The sequence below is a fragment of the Leptonychotes weddellii genome, chromosome X (genome assembly GCF_054177405.1).
Source record: "Leptonychotes weddellii isolate Sample4059 chromosome X, ASM5417740v2, whole genome shotgun sequence".
NCBI classification, from domain to species: Eukaryota; Metazoa; Chordata; class Mammalia; order Carnivora; family Phocidae; genus Leptonychotes; species Leptonychotes weddellii.
Window position 1 is genome coordinate 42,635,072 of NC_138385.1, and position 18,806 is coordinate 42,653,877.

General features: G+C 35.6%; 1 protein-coding gene across 2 annotated transcripts in view; it reads right to left on the bottom strand.

Annotated features, from left to right (window-relative positions):
- The window catches only part of LOC102727555 (protein diaphanous homolog 2), a 687,910-nt gene that overhangs the window by 301,380 nt on the left and 367,724 nt on the right, over positions 1–18,806 (bottom strand). For both annotated transcript variants that reach the window (XM_081808540.1, XM_081808541.1), the window contains exon 19: positions 1,459–1,584. In XM_081808540.1, the coding sequence (XP_081664666.1) occupies positions 1,459–1,584 (126 nt within the window). The remainder of the gene's footprint in view (positions 1–1,458; positions 1,585–18,806) is intronic.

An 18,806-nucleotide genomic window follows, 5' to 3' on the forward strand; every position in this document is an offset into this window, starting at 1 on the left:
AGCCAATCGAAGAAGAAAATGTTAAAAAGAACAAGAGGTTTGGGAATTAAATTCAAATATATGAGGCAAGAACCAAAATCAAAAGCTGAAAGATGTAGGTGGTGTTTCCAGCCACAGGACAATATGACATATTTGTAAGAAAAATCTAATAAAGCAATACAGTTAAATAAAGCAATAAAGTTAAATCTTCACATTAAGTATCCCGATGTGGGAAGTTACATAATCCAAGGTTATTTTTGAGGATTTCCTGCCTCCAGTCACCCACAAACTTCTGTTTCCAGTATTCCTATTTATTAAAGTACTCAGCATCACTATCAGACCACATAAAACACAGTATTAATTCATGAACCCAAAGCCTTAGAATGAAAAAACATTTTTCACATACATCTAAATTGCCATTCTCAAGTAATTTGAGTTCAGTACCATAATTTCTAAGTTTAGCAGGAAAGTAAGCATATCACAGAAGAAAAAGGCAATAGATTTAACCTTGAAACAAGGTGACTGCCATATAGTTGTTGAAAGAATTTACTTATTATCAGATAAAGTATTTACAGTATTATTCCCTCTAGAGATATAAAATGGTGATCAATCAGTTCAAGATATTTATTTACACCTAGAGGAGGAGGATATGACTTTAACTTTTGAAAACCAAAATAGAAAAAAAAAAAAATCCAGCTCTAATGTAGTTTATCTTTTAGATGCCAGATTTAACATTAAATAATTCAAGCTAAATGTTATTTCTCAAGTTCTTCTTTCATATATTTCTATATTTTATATGAATATACTGTAGATAAAATAGGGGTTTAAAAACATCTATTTAGAAGGAATGCTTAATGTTATATAGACAGCTTCTATAATTTATTGAAATACATAATCTACTGATCAATTCATCTATCCCTCCATCCAGCATCCATTTTACCTATCCTTCCCAATCCTTTCAATCTACTGATATTAGTCATCCTCTGATTCCCTTGAATATGCATGTGTACCCTCAGGAAATACCTGTACACATGCAAAGAGAAAAAAAAGTCTCTGACCAAAAAATCTTATGGTGATCATTTCCTTTAAACAACTGGTTATATAAGGGGATACTTTGTTTCGTTTTGGATCTAATCAAGCCTTATAAGACTTACCTTGTGTATCTAGTGGGCCTTCAAATGAAATGCTTCTTTGATAAATGGCATTTTTTTCTTATATAATTGTTTCCTTGCCTACTTTACCTGGTTCCAAACACTGTGAACTAAAATTTATGCTGCTGATACAAAAACAGCCCATACACAAATTCATCCAGACAGCCTGAATAGACAGACTGGTAAGTTTAGAACTAACCACACAGTAAATACACACATGCGCCCATGCACACGCACACACACACACACACACACACACACACAGACAAGCAGAGAGAGAGAGAGAGGGAGAAACTAATAAACAAAATGCTTAAATAAATAAAGGATATTGTCATCTTCTCCACAAACTTATCATGTTGATTTTCTGTTTCGGGGAATTTCTTGATGTCACGTTCCAGATTAATAATTTGCTGTTCCATTGCTGTAAGGTTGCTCTTGAGAATTTGAGCTGAAACTAAAGAACAATGTGCAAAGTGTTTAGAGTATTTTACCAAATATTCCATAAAACAACTAAAAAAAACCAGTATCATTTAAAGTATTTTCTAATGTGCAGAATAGTTCCATGATGTCAACTCACATTTTTCTGAATTACTGCTCATAAAAATTCTACTCTCTATGAAATAAGTGAAAATGTGTAATATAATATACCAAATCATCATGTTTAATATGAAAATGTCACCATTTTATTCAGCCATTAGTTCAAATGAAGCCATTTCTATTTAAATTTATTGATGGAATTCCTAATACTTCATTCTTTAAAGTCTAATTTGAAGATTAAAGAGAAACTAAGTTTCAAAGAGATCTTACTTTATTGATGCATGTTCTTAGCTATATAAATGATATAGAGGTAAATTATAAAAAGGGTTCAAATATTCTTTTGTTGAAACATCATGATTTTTATAAAACAACATCTATGATAAAAGTTCTTGTCTTTAGTACTTTTCATATGTATAGAGATGTGAAAAATTACTGTTGATACATAAAGAGAATTTAGAGCAAAACCCCAGAGAATACATATGCATATACATACCCACAAAGCTTCAGAGTGCCCTCAAACACTATCATTAATTGCTTTAATTACCCCTAACGTTATCTGTACTTTTTTCTCTCCTCATTGACAACCAATAATTTTAAATATAGTATTCAAACTGCTCCTAAATACATACACATTTTCCCCATCTCTTATGATGCCCTCTCTTCACAGAGTTACTTTTTAAACGTATACTATTTTATAGATATGCTATTATTGAATGACTGCCAATTACAAATGAAGACACTTCTATCAATATCAATGCATTTGGCAGAGTTCTAGTTGAAAAGACACGGTTAAGTATTAGAATTTAATAGGTTAGACTGTGACATTGGTTTTTAAATCAAGGCTCTGAAACACTGTTCTTTTCATTAAAGTACTGTGAAACAGAAATAGGGTAATATTACAGCTCTTTTTTTTAAAGTAAATTTTGGTCTCATTCAGAGGCATATCAGAATTGCAATGAAAAATTCAAGAGACTGACAAAATCAACCTCCTGGCAAATTTCAGCCAAACTCTTCTGACACAAATTCATCACACTGACACCCATACCTTTATAACTCAAGAAGGAGAAATTGCCTTAAATATACATGGAAGTTCAAGAGACTGAAAATCAAACACCAACACTAAAGACAATTTTTTTCTATTAATCTGTCAATTCAAATAACTCTTTCCAATTAAGTTCCACTTGTTTATCTCTGACAAGCTTGGAAATTATTCTTTATCAGAGAAGTCTGAGTTTTGTCTTGCCAAAAATTTACTAATGGTTCGATAATCATTGCTTGCTTTATTTAAAGGATGAGTTTGCTGTGGAGGAAATCATTTTCTCTTACTTTAAAACTGAATTTTTTCACTTGGATTTTTCTACTAGAGTCTCAATAATTATTCAAAAGGTTTGTTCTTCCCCATGTGCTTGGTTGAAAATTGAAGGTATGAAATTCACAAGTTAGTTATGTCATTTAGGTTACATAAAAGAAATAAACTCATGATAATGTTCTGTAATAAACAAAATGTGCCCAAAGGCCAGATTTATAATAATCCCCCCACTAGAAGAAATAGTAATTCCAGTAGTAAAAATGGGATGGTGACAATGATTCATCTTCTGATTGTTCAGTACAGAAACAGCCTAATCAAGTGCTATGCACACAAAAGTCTAGATATCTCAAAAAAACAAGAGACGATATTTTTAATCAAGTTGAATTCTGAATAAAGCAATATGTGCCAGACATCTGTCCTCCTCAATTTCACATGTCAAATCCTAAATCCTCTATAAGTCCCTCCAGAATTCTAGTCCAAATTCTCTACCATTTATAGGCACTTCTGTTTGTTCAAGTGATCTTCCACATATCACCTTCCACTTTGATAATAATTTTTGTTTTGTGCACATAAACACAGAGCCTCCATTATAAAATCTCAAGCTACATAATGGTAAGATCTGTATCTAATACTTTGCTTTCCCTTCTGTATTTGTCAAACATAATACTCAATAAATGGATGAATATGCATATTTCAAAAAGTCTTGGTTCAGATTTAAATTTATGCCTACTTTTTTTCAGTTTCTTTTTTTAAATAAGTTTTTATCTAAATTCCAGTTAGCTAACATACAGTGTAATGTTATTTTCAGGTGTACAATATAGTCATTCCACACTTTGATAAAACACCTGGTGCTTCTCACCACAAGTGCATCCCTTAATCCCCATCATCTATTTAACCCATTGCCCCACCCACCTCCCCTCCAGTGACCATCAGTTTGTTCTCTCTAGTTAAGAGTCTTGTTTCTGGCTTTGTTTGTTTCTTTCTTCTTTTTGCTTGTTTGTTTTGTTTTCTGGCCCTAACACTAACCCTGGCCATAACCCTAACACCCTAACCCTAGATTTGAGAAGAAAAAAGATACACACACACACATACACACACACACACAGACTATTACTCAGCCATAAAAAAGAATGAAATCTTGCCATTTGCAACAACATGAATGGAGCTAGGAAGAATTATGCTAAGCGAAATAAGTCAGTCAGAGAAAGACAAATACCATATGATTTCACTCATATGTCAAATTTATGCCTATTTCCATAAATGAATGTGCATACAGAGGTTAGACACAATCATAATGATTGGAAGTTACCATATCAATTACCAGTGAGTTTGGAAAAGAAGCAGGAAGTTGAAGTAAGTCTAATAATATGTAAAGGTGGCAGGGTTGCAGGAGATGCTTAGACAAACAGGAAAGTAAGGAACTGGGAAAAGGAAGGGAAGGGACACCTTTGTTAAGCTCTTTTGTCTTCCCCTCTAATAAATTAGTAATATTATGCCTAAAGAAAAGAAAATAAAATATTGGAGATTAATAATCCAAGGATTCTAGCTCACATGCAATTTCATGGTTGCATTAAATGAACAACACAATTATTTAAAATGTATATCCTTCAATCAATGGAATTACAGTATCTTAGACTTAGAAGTAACATTAAAAGGGATTTGGACTAGCCTCTCAAATTTTAAAAAATCAGGTTATACAGTGTCATGGTCTACATTCCTAGAAAATAAAACCTAAAACAAAGCTTGCCTTATTAGGGGTGAAGGTGGGGTATAATCAGAGGGAAATGGGCATGAAGGAAAAAGGAAGAAAGTGAATACAAGAGAGTAAGTTACTGAACTGGCCATAGCTTTACAAAAATTACAGGTGGTCGCTTAGAGTCCCAGGTTGTCTCCATCAGGGCCAACTTCATGGGCATGTGACCTGTGTAATCACTCCATGCTTAGAAGGGTCCTACACTTTATTTAATGCTTTGTTGTCACCATTTTGAAATTCTTATTTTAAATGAAGCCCCACATTTTCAGTTTTCATTAGGCCCTACTAATCATGTAATCAGTCCTGGTCTCCAGATATGATAAATGAAACAACTGTAATTTGGAAGAGTTGGTTAAAGGAGGTTAGCAGTTCACCTGTTGGTGTCTTCTCATTTTCTATTCTCTCATTGGTAAAATGCTGTTTCAGGAGTGTTAACTTTCCATTTAGATTTAGATTTAGATTAGGAGCAAGACAAGTGGCCCAGGCTTGGAGGTAGGGGGTGGCCTAGAAGGGGTCCTCAGTGATCTATGGTGGTATATAAATTAGATCCAGAACAGAGGATTCACTATACCCTAAGTGGCTTATTCCCTTGACAGTTGATATAATTAGAGAAAATTTTGTTCACTTATAATCAAAATCAGCCTACTTGAACTCTTACCAATTAGTCCTCATGTTGCCTCGTAGCAACACTGATTAAGTCTATTCCCTATTTTACGGGAAAGGTGTCACTTGCATCTTTTTTTTTTTTTTTAAAGATTTATTTATTTATTTGAGAGAGAGAGAGAATGAATGAATGGGAAGGGCAGAGGGAGAGGGAGAGAGAAACTCAAGCAGACTCCATGCTGAGCGTGGAGCCCAACACGGGGCTCGATCTTATGACCCTGACCTGGTCACTTGCATCTTCTTAATCTGCCCAGGCTACAAATACCCAAGTTTCTACAACTAGTCTTCCTAAGGTACAGGGGTTAGTCATTACTTGAACTCTTAAGTAATAAGTAACATTTAGTGAGTACTTATTATGTGTAGACTTTATTCTAATTAGTTTTATGTAATAACTCATCTAATCCATACAAAAACTCTATGAGGTATGTATTATGCTCAAGCAGGGCTATGATATGAGCCCAATGATATCTTCTCAGGAAATTATAAATGTAAAGCAATGTCCCTAGGACCTACAAGGCCAGAAAGTTGAAATTAAATCTGTGCCCACTGGCACATACTATGTCATTTAAATTAGAGGATAGGCATGGTCTTAGGAGTCAGATCCACTTAGGTTCTACCTCTGCCATATCAAATACTAGTTGGGTTACATTGAGCCTGTCTCTTATTCTCTCTGGGTCTTCATTTCCTGATTTGCAAAATGAAGATAATAATACCTCTCCTAAAGTTTGTCATTAAAGTAAAATGATTTGCTAAATATGAAGTTTCTATCAATATACCTGGTACATATAGGCAATCTATAAATATTCATTTCATATTCCACTATTCTTCCCTCTTTTCCCTACCTGCCAGCAGACAAATTCCTACTATATATGTGCTACCAAGAATTAAACAACAATTTAGATATAATCTGAATAGCAACAACAACAAAAAAGCAGTTATTTCCTAGTTGCTACCACACTATGGTCTGATTTAATATAGTATTAGTCTCCTTTCTAATCAAAAGAACTAAACATAGACTGTGTTCCCTGTTTGTAGATTTTACAGGGTACATGGAATTTTAGGTCTGGGAACTAGTGACAATTATACTAATGAACACCCAATTTGTTAGAGATATTAGCAAGTACCAAATTTAAAAAATATTTCTGGAAATTAAAACCTGTGCAGTAACCTGTATTCCTCTGGTGACATTTATAAGTTAGTTATTTTGGCTTTCTAGACTTGTATAAAACAGTTTTTTTTTTTTTTGGAGCGTTAGTATTAACATGTGTTTACCTGCCTGATCACTTGCCTTAAGTACATTTGCTTCAGTCTTAAGAGCTGGGAGTCAATGTTGATTATTTAACTATTTAATTAGGTCCTAGCTGGGGCGCCTGGGTGGCTCAGCGGGTTAAGCGTCTGCCTTCGGCTCAGGTCATGATCCCAGGGTCCTGGGATCTAGCCCCGCATCGGGCTCCCTGCTCAATGGGGAGCCTGCTTCTCCCTCTCCCTCTGCTGCTGCTCCCCCCGCTGTGCTCTCTCTCTCTCTCTGTGTCAAATAATAAATAAAACCTTAAAAAAAATAATTAGGTCCTAGCCTCCATTACTTCTAATATTGAGAGAGAGAAAAGGAAGGAAGGAAGGAGAGAAAGAAGGCTGTGTAGGGGGCTGAGGGGGAGGGAGGCAAGGGAGAGACCGAAATATTTTTACTGGAGGTGGGGGGAGATGTAGAGTACCTAGAGTCCCAAGAACATTAAAATACCAGAGTGGGTTAGAAATGCTTGTCTTCTGCATTGTCTCAGACTCGGTATATTTTTGTGCCTGCCATTATTTAGTTCACTAATATAAATTAGGGAATCTTTAATGACAGTGCAAACATTTTCTATCTGAGTAAATTCCCACTATAGGCATTTTCTTTTTTTTTTTTTTTTTAAGATTTTATTTATTTATTTGACAGAGAGACACAGCGAGAGAGGGACCACAAGCAGGGGGAGTGGGAGAGGGAGATGCAGGCTCCCCGCAGAGCAGGGAGCCTGATGTGGGACTCGATCCCAGGACCCTGGGATCATGATCTGAGCCGAAGGCAGTCGCTTAACTGACTGAGCCACCCAGGCGCCCCCCAGTATAGGCATTTTCAATGACTGATTAGTCAGTCTGGTGGCACTTTAATTTTTTCCTCTCATTTCATTTTTTACATCTGCTACTGAATTACTGAATCTGAATTATAACACTAAAAATTAAATTACAGCTATCAAGTTCTTTATTATAGCTTCCTTCCTTGTACTCCATAAATAACCTTTTAAGCTCAGTATACTTTCTTGAGTTATATGTAGGGAGAAACTTTCCCAACAAATCTTATTTATCTAGTTGCTTCAGTTGAAAAATATACATAGACTTTTTTTTCTGGCTTCAAGAAAATATATGAGAGTGTCCTGATCTTTACTCAAAACATTTTAAATGACAGGCCTGCTTTAATTCATAATTTTAAGAAAAGTAAAGTATAAAATAAATATTTTAAGGGGGATTTTAAATGTAAAGGCTCTTCAATTACATATTATGTAAGAGAACTGATACACATTTAAGGGAAAAAAATCACAGTACTCTGATGACATTCTCTAGAGCATGTGTAGAATGTGTAATTCTATGTAAATACAAAAGCTTTTTCAGGAACTTGAGGACTTTTTCTCTGAATTAAATATTTCTATTAATTTTACCCACTGACAAAGTAACTGAGCACTTCTTACATCTTTGCTCTAAGAAAGGCCAAGTAAAAATTTACTCTTGCAAGTCTATATGTGAATAGGTCCCAACATAATTAGAAGCAGCATAATTTTCTTTAACTGAAAATATTTAGTTGAAGAATTACTATCAGCTGAGCAGCACAACATTAAAGTGACTCATCCAGAAAGCATATGTAAAAAAGAAAAGGACATTACAAGCAACCTGAACAATAGGCACAGTTGCATTCTTTCTTAAGTGCATTTATAACAGTTCCACTTTATATGAAAATGATATTTACATGGATATTTACATGGAAATGAAGCAAATGTGTTTATATAATAACAATAGCAAAAGCTCATTACTGTGGGCTTCTTAGGCTTTTAAAGAAAATAAGTAGTAACTGGCACCCCAATAAAAAATTCCTATAATACAAAAATCAGTTAGAAAACGACTCATCCTTAGGAGAAAAAAATAATTGTTACAAAGTCTCCTTAACAGAAAACACAATTTAACTAGAATCCTTATTAAATAAAATTTAAAAATATATGTTCCCAATATGTGTTCACAAAGACCATCACTTGCCCCTCTAATGTGTGTGCCCTTGGGGATAAGGTGCAGTTTCTCTAAATTGGATTCATAATATGGCCTGAATGGATGCTGAGATCAGAGGGACTTCCATAAGAAAACACGAAAACTGCTTTATAAACATATATAAATGTTTAACTCTAAAAATCACACTAAGCATGTTTCAATGTCTGGGTTCATACATTTATACAAGTCTTCAGCCTGAATGCATTTTCTTAAACTAAAAAGAGGGAGCCTTCTAACTAAAAGAACAGAAAAACCTTACACCTTACTACCTTACTACTAACTATGGAAGAAGGTATGCCTAGAGGATAACTGGGGTAAAGGAGGATGAAGGGGAAGTTTGAAGCCCTCTGAATAATGATTTGCAATAAAAAATTCTGTACCCTGACCACCAAACCACCAGCAGTGGACAGTCAAGCTACCCATGAAGAATCAGAGTTCTTTTACCTGCTGTCTTTCTGCAACTGTTATTCTGCCTGCAGCAAAGAGTATGTGTGAATTTTTAAATCAAAGGCTAAAAAACAAACTGAAATCTCCTACTCTTGTTGACAGTCTTAGCTCAAGGCCAGGATTGGGAAATACATATCCATGCTGAAGCTTCTGTTAAGCCATGCTGGATATAGTCTTGTTGGAATAGTTTGTTCTCATCACGAAGAATTTTTTTAAAGCTCAGTTGTTTTCCTTGCAATAAAAGATCCTTCACTCACCCACGCCTCAAACTGGAATCATTTTAATGAGTCAAGTCAAGTCTTTATTGAGTTGAGTTTGGGCTATGTGAATTATCCTCCCCTAGGGATTTTATGTAAATGACTAGAATGGTATTCTCAATAGAAAAGCTTGCCAGAACCTTCAAATGCTGATAAATCCTTTATGACAATCCTATACTAATGTCTTCACTTGTCAAATCTATATACTACGTTCTTTTTTCACCTTGGAATTAGAACACTGATGGTAAAAGGGAACCATACCATGTCACAAGAGGCTACTTAATACTATAATAAGAGGGCTTAAAAATAAATCAGTAAAATTATGGAAAAATAAGGGCTATGGAGAATGTAGATTTGTGGCCCAAGACGAGAAAGGACAAAATCTTAATTTAAGAAATCTGAAATTACAAGATTGTAAAATTTGGAATTTTGAGTATAGGTTTACATGTGTGTTTAGTTTTGAGCTATAATATTTGATGTTATTGAAAAAGTCACAAAGATAAATACTTGTAGGAAACAACTATATTCAATATCAACAAAGTTCTGATAAATTGGGTGTGAGAAATGAGCACTGTTTATTTCACACCAAGACAACTACCTGCTTCTTGCATAAGTATTCACAAATGATTTTATCTGAGCAATCGCTTGATGGCTACTGTACTAACAATGCCCTTCCTCCTGGTATATTTTATTCTTAATAAGGTATGAAAAGATTATATGGGTTGATAAACCATTTGCATACCTTCTTCCACATGCTATTTGAAAAGAATTAAAAACACACAGTGTCATCATAAAGTTATAATGCTATATTGAAAGAATGTTAGCCTTCTTGAGTGTACTTTTTGTGACTGTGGCCAGATTTTCCATGAACTGTATTCATGAACTCATCAGGGAAATTAATGGGACTATATGATTTGGCATAGATATTCTTGCAATTCACTGGGTTTTACCAGAACAAGTCTAATGCATCAAGTCCACACGTATGTACATATACAAAGCCATCAACTTTCAGTCAAACTGAATGCAGGCTGTCATGAAATCAATGTCAGTGCTGAGGTCATGATGTTGGAGTCATTAGAATCCACTCCACATTAGTGCTGCCTGGAGTAGCAGTTCTTCTGCTTGGTAGTAGGGTTACCAGTCAGATAAAAGATGCTTGGAAGAGTATAGTAAATTCATGGCTACATTTTCCTTATGCATGTACTGACTGTGGATACTAATAGGATTACTATATGCTCACAGGTAAGAGATTGGCAGTGTAAACAAAGGCAATTACAGGATATAATTGTAATAATTTTCTATATTCCTCACCACTGAATCAGTCCATAAATAGAGCAGGGTTTTATCTAGGTTTCATCATCTCATAAATCTATTATGCCTTAAATATTTTTGCTTAGTAACAAAACAATGGATTAAAGGAGGACATGGGGTTCTAGAGGTAGGTGGTGTCTTCTAGAGTTGTGGGAAAGCACTGAAAGGCTGTGAGCAGGAGAGGTTGATTACATTTACATTAAAAAAAGAACCCAACTCTGGCAGCTATGTGGAAAATGGAGGGAGGGGGTCAATAATGGAAAAGGGGACACGAGTTCGGAACCAATTATTATGGTCTGGACAGAAGACGATGGTGGCTTCGATTACAGTGACCAAAGATGATTGCAGTACATATTTTAGAGGTAGTGCCAACTGGTCTTAGGGTAGATGAAATGTGAGAGGTAAGGAAGAAGGAATTACTAAGAATGATTTCCAGGTTTCTGGCATGAATAACAGAAATGGAGACATTTAGAGATTTGTGGGGAAAGAGCAAGGGTTTGGCTTGGGACCTACTTAGTTTCAATTGTATGAACCATCGAAATGGAGATTATAATTGGGAGGTTGAATATATGGGTCCCAAGCTCAGAAGGGGGGTCTGAGCTGGATGTGTGTAATAGGAAGGCATTTGCATATGGAGCCTACTTCAGAAGTTACATTGTTTCATTACATCGCTACAATATAATTTAGTCTACAGTTAGTTTTCTGGCTGTATAAATCTAGGTAATAATTCCTGCATCTCTGACTCATTCCAAGTACAAATATTTCTAGATGGTGGTTAAGGTCATTTTCCTCTGGGCTATGCTTGTAATTTATTCCTATTTTTCCTCTTTACTCTGTTTTTCTGTGAGTTACTTTAAATTTGCACAAGTACCATGGATATTCATAGTAAGACTTTTTTCCCCCAAAATATCTTGCTGTTATGCTTCTCTTGAAACAAATGTTGCCAATAACAACCACACAGCTAACTGCATTTGGAGGTGGGGGGAGTATACTAAATCAAAGAGCTCCAGGCCTTCAAAGCACATAGCCATGAAAGTATCTGCCAGAATTTCTCCAACAGAAGCAGGAGAAATATGAAAGACTCCATTGTTTTCCTTTCATAGTGCACATAATTGGCACATTAACAGTGGTACAAGGGGAAGGGTTAAAGGTGGTTTAGCCCATACAGAACAATGTAAATTTTACCCTTCTTTGGTCCTTCTCTCCCATTGGCTCTACTTGAGATATTCACAGTAAGCATGTCTTCTTCCTGGTTGTAGCTCCACAGTACATTTCTAGCACTCACTACTGATTGTTTTTCTCTGAATGGTCATCGCAATTAATTGCTGAGTTTTTATTAGTGAACTGTTCTGTTAAGGCCAACAACAATCCTTACCTGAATTTTAATCAGAATGGAACAATATAATTACCACTCCTGAGTGTATTGAGTGGACGGGCATGCTGTACACATCTGCTTTACTTCCCAAGTCAGTAAATCTATTGCTGCCCTGGATGTGATAAAGTCCATCTAGCAGCTCTATATTATATATATATATTTTTAAATGAATCTAGGTTTCTATCCATTTCAAAAGGTCCATTATCATCTTTCCAGTGAGCCAGCAAGTTACATTTGCAACTGTAATCTCTAGACTTTAGTATTCTAAAATAAAGGTTAACAATCATGGTCCTTTGCCCAAATAGATTTGTTTATATTCTTTGGAGCCAGTAATAGATAAGAAAACTCAAATAAGAAATTTACCCAAATGGTCATTACATTTAACCTGGAACAACTAGAAATTAACATTCACTATGTAGGTCTATCGTAATTTCCCACCAAATTCAAAAGCACTTACTATTTCAGTATCAAATATGCTTGGATGCTTAAAAGTTGCAGAATAATACTTTTTAAGATGTGATCACAAGAAATTCTAACCATGACACATGACCAGATGTCATGTTGGTAATACTTATTGACAAAATATATTTAGTCCTGGACATCACATATGTTCTTCCCAAAACAGTTTTTCTAGTAGCTCATACTGGATAAACATTATAAAACATGTTTCAATATTTGAAAAAAAATTGCATTCAACCAAAATTAACATTATCTTTTAAAAACCAAAACCTGATTTTGCTACCACAAGGCTTAAAATATTTTAATAATCCAGTGGTGTGCTATGTTATGGTAGAAAAAAACATGGCCTTGGAAGTCAGACATACCTACCTGGAATTCTTTTTCCACCACTTGTTGTTTGATTCTGGGCAAATCACTTAACCTTTGTGAACCTTACTTTTCTGATCTGTGAAATGGGGGAGAACAATTCTAACCCCATAAGGTTGTCATGAGGATTACACAAAATAATATATACAAAGCTCTTATCATAAAAAGTAGCATATTATAAAACTAGATACATGTTAATTTCTTTTGTGATCCTGTCATCTACAGGATCAACACATGTAAAGCACTTCAATATATGACTCCTATCTCCCTATCTCTGATTTTCACTTAAGGCTATTCTCCCACACTTAGTGCAACTGAATACTGAACAGCTGTTTCATGTCTCGCTTCTTTGGTTCACATTTCCTGGACTCTCTTTTTGTGACCTTGACCTGATGAACTCCTGTCATCATTATTATTACTATTCTTCTTCCTCTTCTTCTTTTAGAATATAAGCAATATAAGCAACTTTTAATTATTTCTTTGTGGAAGTTCTAAACATAGTTTTTATTGTTATGACAGTTATATATTAATTTAAATAGCCAAATCATTCTACAAGTCTGGTTGTAAAAAAAGCAATTTCTGCCTCCCATCCCCATTTCCCACTTCCCAAATGCATTTGATTTCTTTTGGCAGATTAAAAAAAATTTTCCTCTATATTGTTAAAAAAAAAAACCTAATATTATACTATCTCTTACTTTGTTTGTTGCTATTCTCCCCAGCTTTACTGAGATATAATTGACACATACCATTATGTAAGTTTAGTGTCTGATGTGTTGATTTGACACATTTATGTATTGCAAACTGATTACCACCACAGCATTAGCAAACACTTCCATCCCATCGCATAGTTACCATATTTTATTTTGTGGTGAGAACATTTAAGATCTACTCTCTTAGCAACATTCAAGTATATAATACTGTACTATTAGCTATAATTATCATGCCCTACATTAGCTTCCCAAACTTGTTAATGTTATAACTGGAAATTTTTACCCTTTGACCAATATCTTTCCATTTCTCCCATCCCCCAATCCTCATTACTACCATTCTACTCTCTGTTTCTCTGGAATTTCCATTCTTCTTGGGGTCAATTCCTCTATGAAGTTTTTCATGACACCTCTATATGCAGTCAACGCCATTCTCAGTGCTCCTATAGTACTTTTCCTTCTTTATGGATTTTTTTTATGGTATTCTAATAGTTTATATGGCTACTACTCTCAAGAGAAATTTAGTTCCTTGAAAGCAGAGTGAGACTTATAAAAATATCTTCCTATCCTCAGCCTCTAACACTGTATCTGCAAAAGTAAGTGCTTAATAAATTGTTCAAACTGAAACACCAGTTCTCTCATTTATCCAATTAGCAAACATGGTTTTTAAAGTGTTGACTACCTTGTACCACTGATGGCACAGTTATAGGAACTCTCATACAATGCCAACAGGAAAAAAAACTATAAATTTTCTAGGAAAGAATTAGAAAGAGGCTTACAAATATTAATAACCTTTGACACAGTGATACTAGTTGTTAAAAGCTGTTTTCAAGAAAAAGCCTGAAAGAGAAACCAGGAATTTTGGCCATAGAAAATCATCTGGTCAGTCTTATTTAAAGTAGCATAAAAATTCAAGTCTAGATGACTAGCAATAAGACAATGATTAAGTAAAAACTTTAGTGCAATGAAATGAATGATAATTATGTAAATAATGCAAAATTCATAAAAACTTTAACAGAATAATACTTGTGATCTCACTGACATCAAATGAAAGAAATCATACTGAAGTTTATATACAGTATGATCTTAACTGTGTGATGTATTTTAATAACCTCTTTCTAAATAGAAAGAAACTTCCTAACTTTGTTACCCCCATATCACTCACATGTTCATTCTGCATTTTATTTATTTATTTATTCATTCATTTTTCATTCTCACACATTTATTAGGCACCTACTGTACACCAGGGTAGAAGACCAAGCTAGAGAACATAATAATCCTCAGGGCAGCTATGGCCCTCATCCTGCGAGCTCAAGGACTAAGAGAGGTGGGAGCAAACACGGTACCAGCAAAGGGACAGAGATAACAGGGGCTGTGATTCCAGTGGCAGCTGGATGGCAGGGGGCTCCCTGCAGGTGGGAAGCCAGGGTAAGAGTGAGGAAGACCCCAAGGAGAGAAAGAGCAGGCCGAGCTGCAGGTCTTCAGGCAGCTGTGGGCCAAACAGCATCTGGGGCATCTGGGGGAAATGCAGGTGGTCAAGGTCAAGGCTAAGCTTAGAGGGTGGGTTGTACTCCAGGTAGCCACTGGAACCTTGAATCAGAACAGTATGGCCAACAGCCTCTGGCCACATGGGGGACTCGCTGGTAGAGTGGGGGCCTGTGTGGGGGCCAGAAAGATGATGTGGCCTTTCCTTTGTCTGGCTCCCTATGTCTCGCCTCCTGACAGCACAGCCCGCAGGTGCAGTGCTCCTCAGAGCCCTTCTCATCTTGCATTTTACAGAGTAGAATATTGGGATTTGGGGTGATCTGACAGCTAACAAAGAAGGGCATGAGAGATTCCCAATTTCTCCCAATGAGAGATTCTCCTAAGTTTATAGAGAGATTCTATGAAGCAATGCCTACCCAAAAAAAATCACCGGATATGCCTTGGTTCTGAATAAACTACCTTAGAGGCACAAAGGTTGTTTTAAATCTGTCTTCTTTCATTAGACTCAAATAAATGAACTGTGTTATTCAGAATTCTCTATGTATTCAAATATGTTCCTAAAAAGTCCCTCCATCCCTGCAAAAAGAGACTCATCAAATACACAAGGACTACAGACACTTTTGTGTAATTTAATTAGCAACCAGTCTTGAAAGTCATGAAAGAAAAACTATTGAAAATTTTTATTCATCTACACAGGTGGGAAAACATTAGGCAAATAAAAGATGAATAAAAAGCCCAAAGACTTTGAAGTATTCTGCCAAAAATATATATAAGCACATATACACACATAATTTGGTCAAAGGCCCTTTGCATTTTTCAAATGCCTCATAATCATTTACAAAATAAGGGAAAGGAAAGTGAAAATGGTCGTGAATGCTATGAAATAATACCTTGTATATTATATGTCCTCAACTATATATACACATAAATTGTTTGGGTATTCTAGATGAGGGGATGGCACTGTCCTCAGGCCAAATGCAGCTCACTATTTTTTTTTAAGATTTTATTTATTTATTTCAGAGAGAAAGAGAAAGAGAGAGAGCATGAGCTGGGGGAGGGACAGAGGGACAAGCAGACTCCCTGCTGAGCACAGAATCCCGAGGGGCTTGATCCCAGGATCCTGAGATCATGACCTGAGATGAAGTCAGATGCTTACCCGACTGAGCCACCCAGGTGCCTCTAGCTCGCTGTTATTGTATAGACCTTTAGCTAAGAATGATTTTTATATTTGTAAGTGGCTGGAAAAAATAATATTTATGATGCATAAAAGTTGCATGAAATTCAAATTTTGGTGTCCATAAGTAAAGAACATGGTCATTTACACATTGTCTATAGCTGCTTTTGCACCATCCCTTGTGACAGGGATTCTATGTGGTCTGCAAAGCCTAAAATATTTAATATCTAACTCTTTATGGAAAGAGGTTGCTGACCTGTATTCTATTTTTGTTGTTGTTGAGATATAAATGACATAACATTGCATTAGTTTGGGGTATATAACATGATTTGATAGATGTATATACTGTGAAATGATTACAACAATAAATTTAGTCAATATCCATGATCTCACACAGTTACAATTTTTTTGCATGTGATGAGAACTTTTGTAATTTATTCTCTTAGCAACTATAGTCACCACGCTGTAGATTACATCTCCAGCACTTATTTATCTTAAAGTTGAAAGACTGTACCTTTTGACCACCTTCACCCATTTCTTGCACCCTGTTCCCCACCACCTCTGGCAACTAGCCCATGCTCTAGAAAAAAAAACGCACTCTTGGGAAGGACATCAGCAAGAAACTCAGCAATTTCCTAGTCCAGATCTCTTATGAGGATATGGAGACAGAGAAACCAAAAGTGATTGACCATGTATATACACAGACAGGTCACTGGATTTCTGGTTCCTCTACTATCACAATGCAACTGTATCTCTTTACAATGTCTGCTTCTAATCTTCTAGGGATAAAATGCATATTGTGAATTACACAAGGTGAAGTTGACTATATATGTTTATTCTGCTAAATGCATCAATACAATAATTTAATAGGACTAAAAAATATTTTTATACAGTTAGCACAATACCACAGACAGAATCAAGGTACCCCTGGCAAAATTTATTTTAAAAATCTTCAAATTAAGTAAATAAAATATAACAGCAATGCATGCACGCAGAAACTCAAAGCCGGGTCCTGTAAGCCTGTCAGTATAAAGGAAAAATGAGCCACTATAAAGCAATACAAAACTTAATCTCATGGCCAAATGATCACTTCTCAAAATAACACAGAGGGGATCCAAATCAAATTCACCAACATGATACCTTATACTTCCTTTCAGGCTTTTTTGAAGATCTAATAATTGACCAAGATGTATCTTAAATAACTGACCTATTTGTAGTTAACATGGGCTTTATAACGATACTCCAATATATTTCAGGAAGTTCCCAAGTTACTCATCCCAGTGTTACACACACACATATACTCATTTCATTCTCATAATCACCCTATGAGATATATCCTGTTATTATCTTTATTTACATAGGATAAATCTGAGGCAAAGAGAGATTAGATAATTTCCTCAATGTCCTGTACCAAGTAAGTAGCAGAGTTAGTATTTGAAGTTATATAGTCCAGTCTGTGCTCTTACTAATATGCTCTACTTCCTCTTAGGAATAAGAAAAGGTAAGTTTTAGTTAAGCAGCATTTCCAAGGAAAGCATAAGCTAAACCTGGTATGTGAACTTCTTTTATGTCCTTAATTTAACACATATTTAGTGTCTGCTAATGAAACAACATTGCAACAGAAAAGGACAAGGACCTGAGAGAGGAACAACCTTGCCCTCATGGAGCTTGTAATTTTGTAGAGACTAAAACAAGTACATATAAGGATGCATAAATTGAAGACAGTATCAGACTGTAACACACTACAGAGTAGGAAGTAAGAAAATTTGCAAAGTGAAGCAGGGTAATGTATTCCTTGCAACATGTGTCTGTAAATGAAAGGGACAGTTTCCATCTTCTCAGTCAAGAATGAGGAAACATGGTCTTTTGGGTATATGAAGGATGGGCTTGGGAGCTTTAAAAAAAAACCAAAAAACCCCAATACCCCAAGACCAACCATCCAAACAAAAACACAGTTTGACATTGTTGTTGTGGAAAAAATAAAAGAAGGAACTGGAGTTAAATGAAAAGCTATACCAACATCATTAGGAACCTAAGGTTAGAAATCATGGGATAGTGGATCCCATCAGGTGGGCTGTGTGATTTTGTCATCTTTGCAGGACTTGGAATTGAAACAGAGCAACAGAAATAGCAGAGTGTGAATGACAAAAGGCTAGAGGGGGGTTTGGGGAAAAGTATGGGATTCCACAGTGCTAGACAGTGTGTGCTTGAAATGTATATATTAGGTTACATGATGAATGCAGCCAGAGGGGAACTAATAGGTTGGAAGAAAAGGGAAAGGATAAGGAAGGGTGCAGGTAAAGTCATAATGAAGCCAATAGACTCATTATGAGTCTCATATTGAGGTTTGAAAGGCAAGGGGTATGTGAGGATGACTGTGGACATAAAAGTACATTTCAAAGCTTGAGATCTGGGAGGTAGCCATATTCTTTGTGATGACAAAGTCTATTATTTGTGGCACCTGGGTGGCTCAGTCAGTTAAGTGTCTGCCTTCAGCTCAGATCATGATCTCAGATTCCTGGGATGGAGTCCCACATCAAGCTCT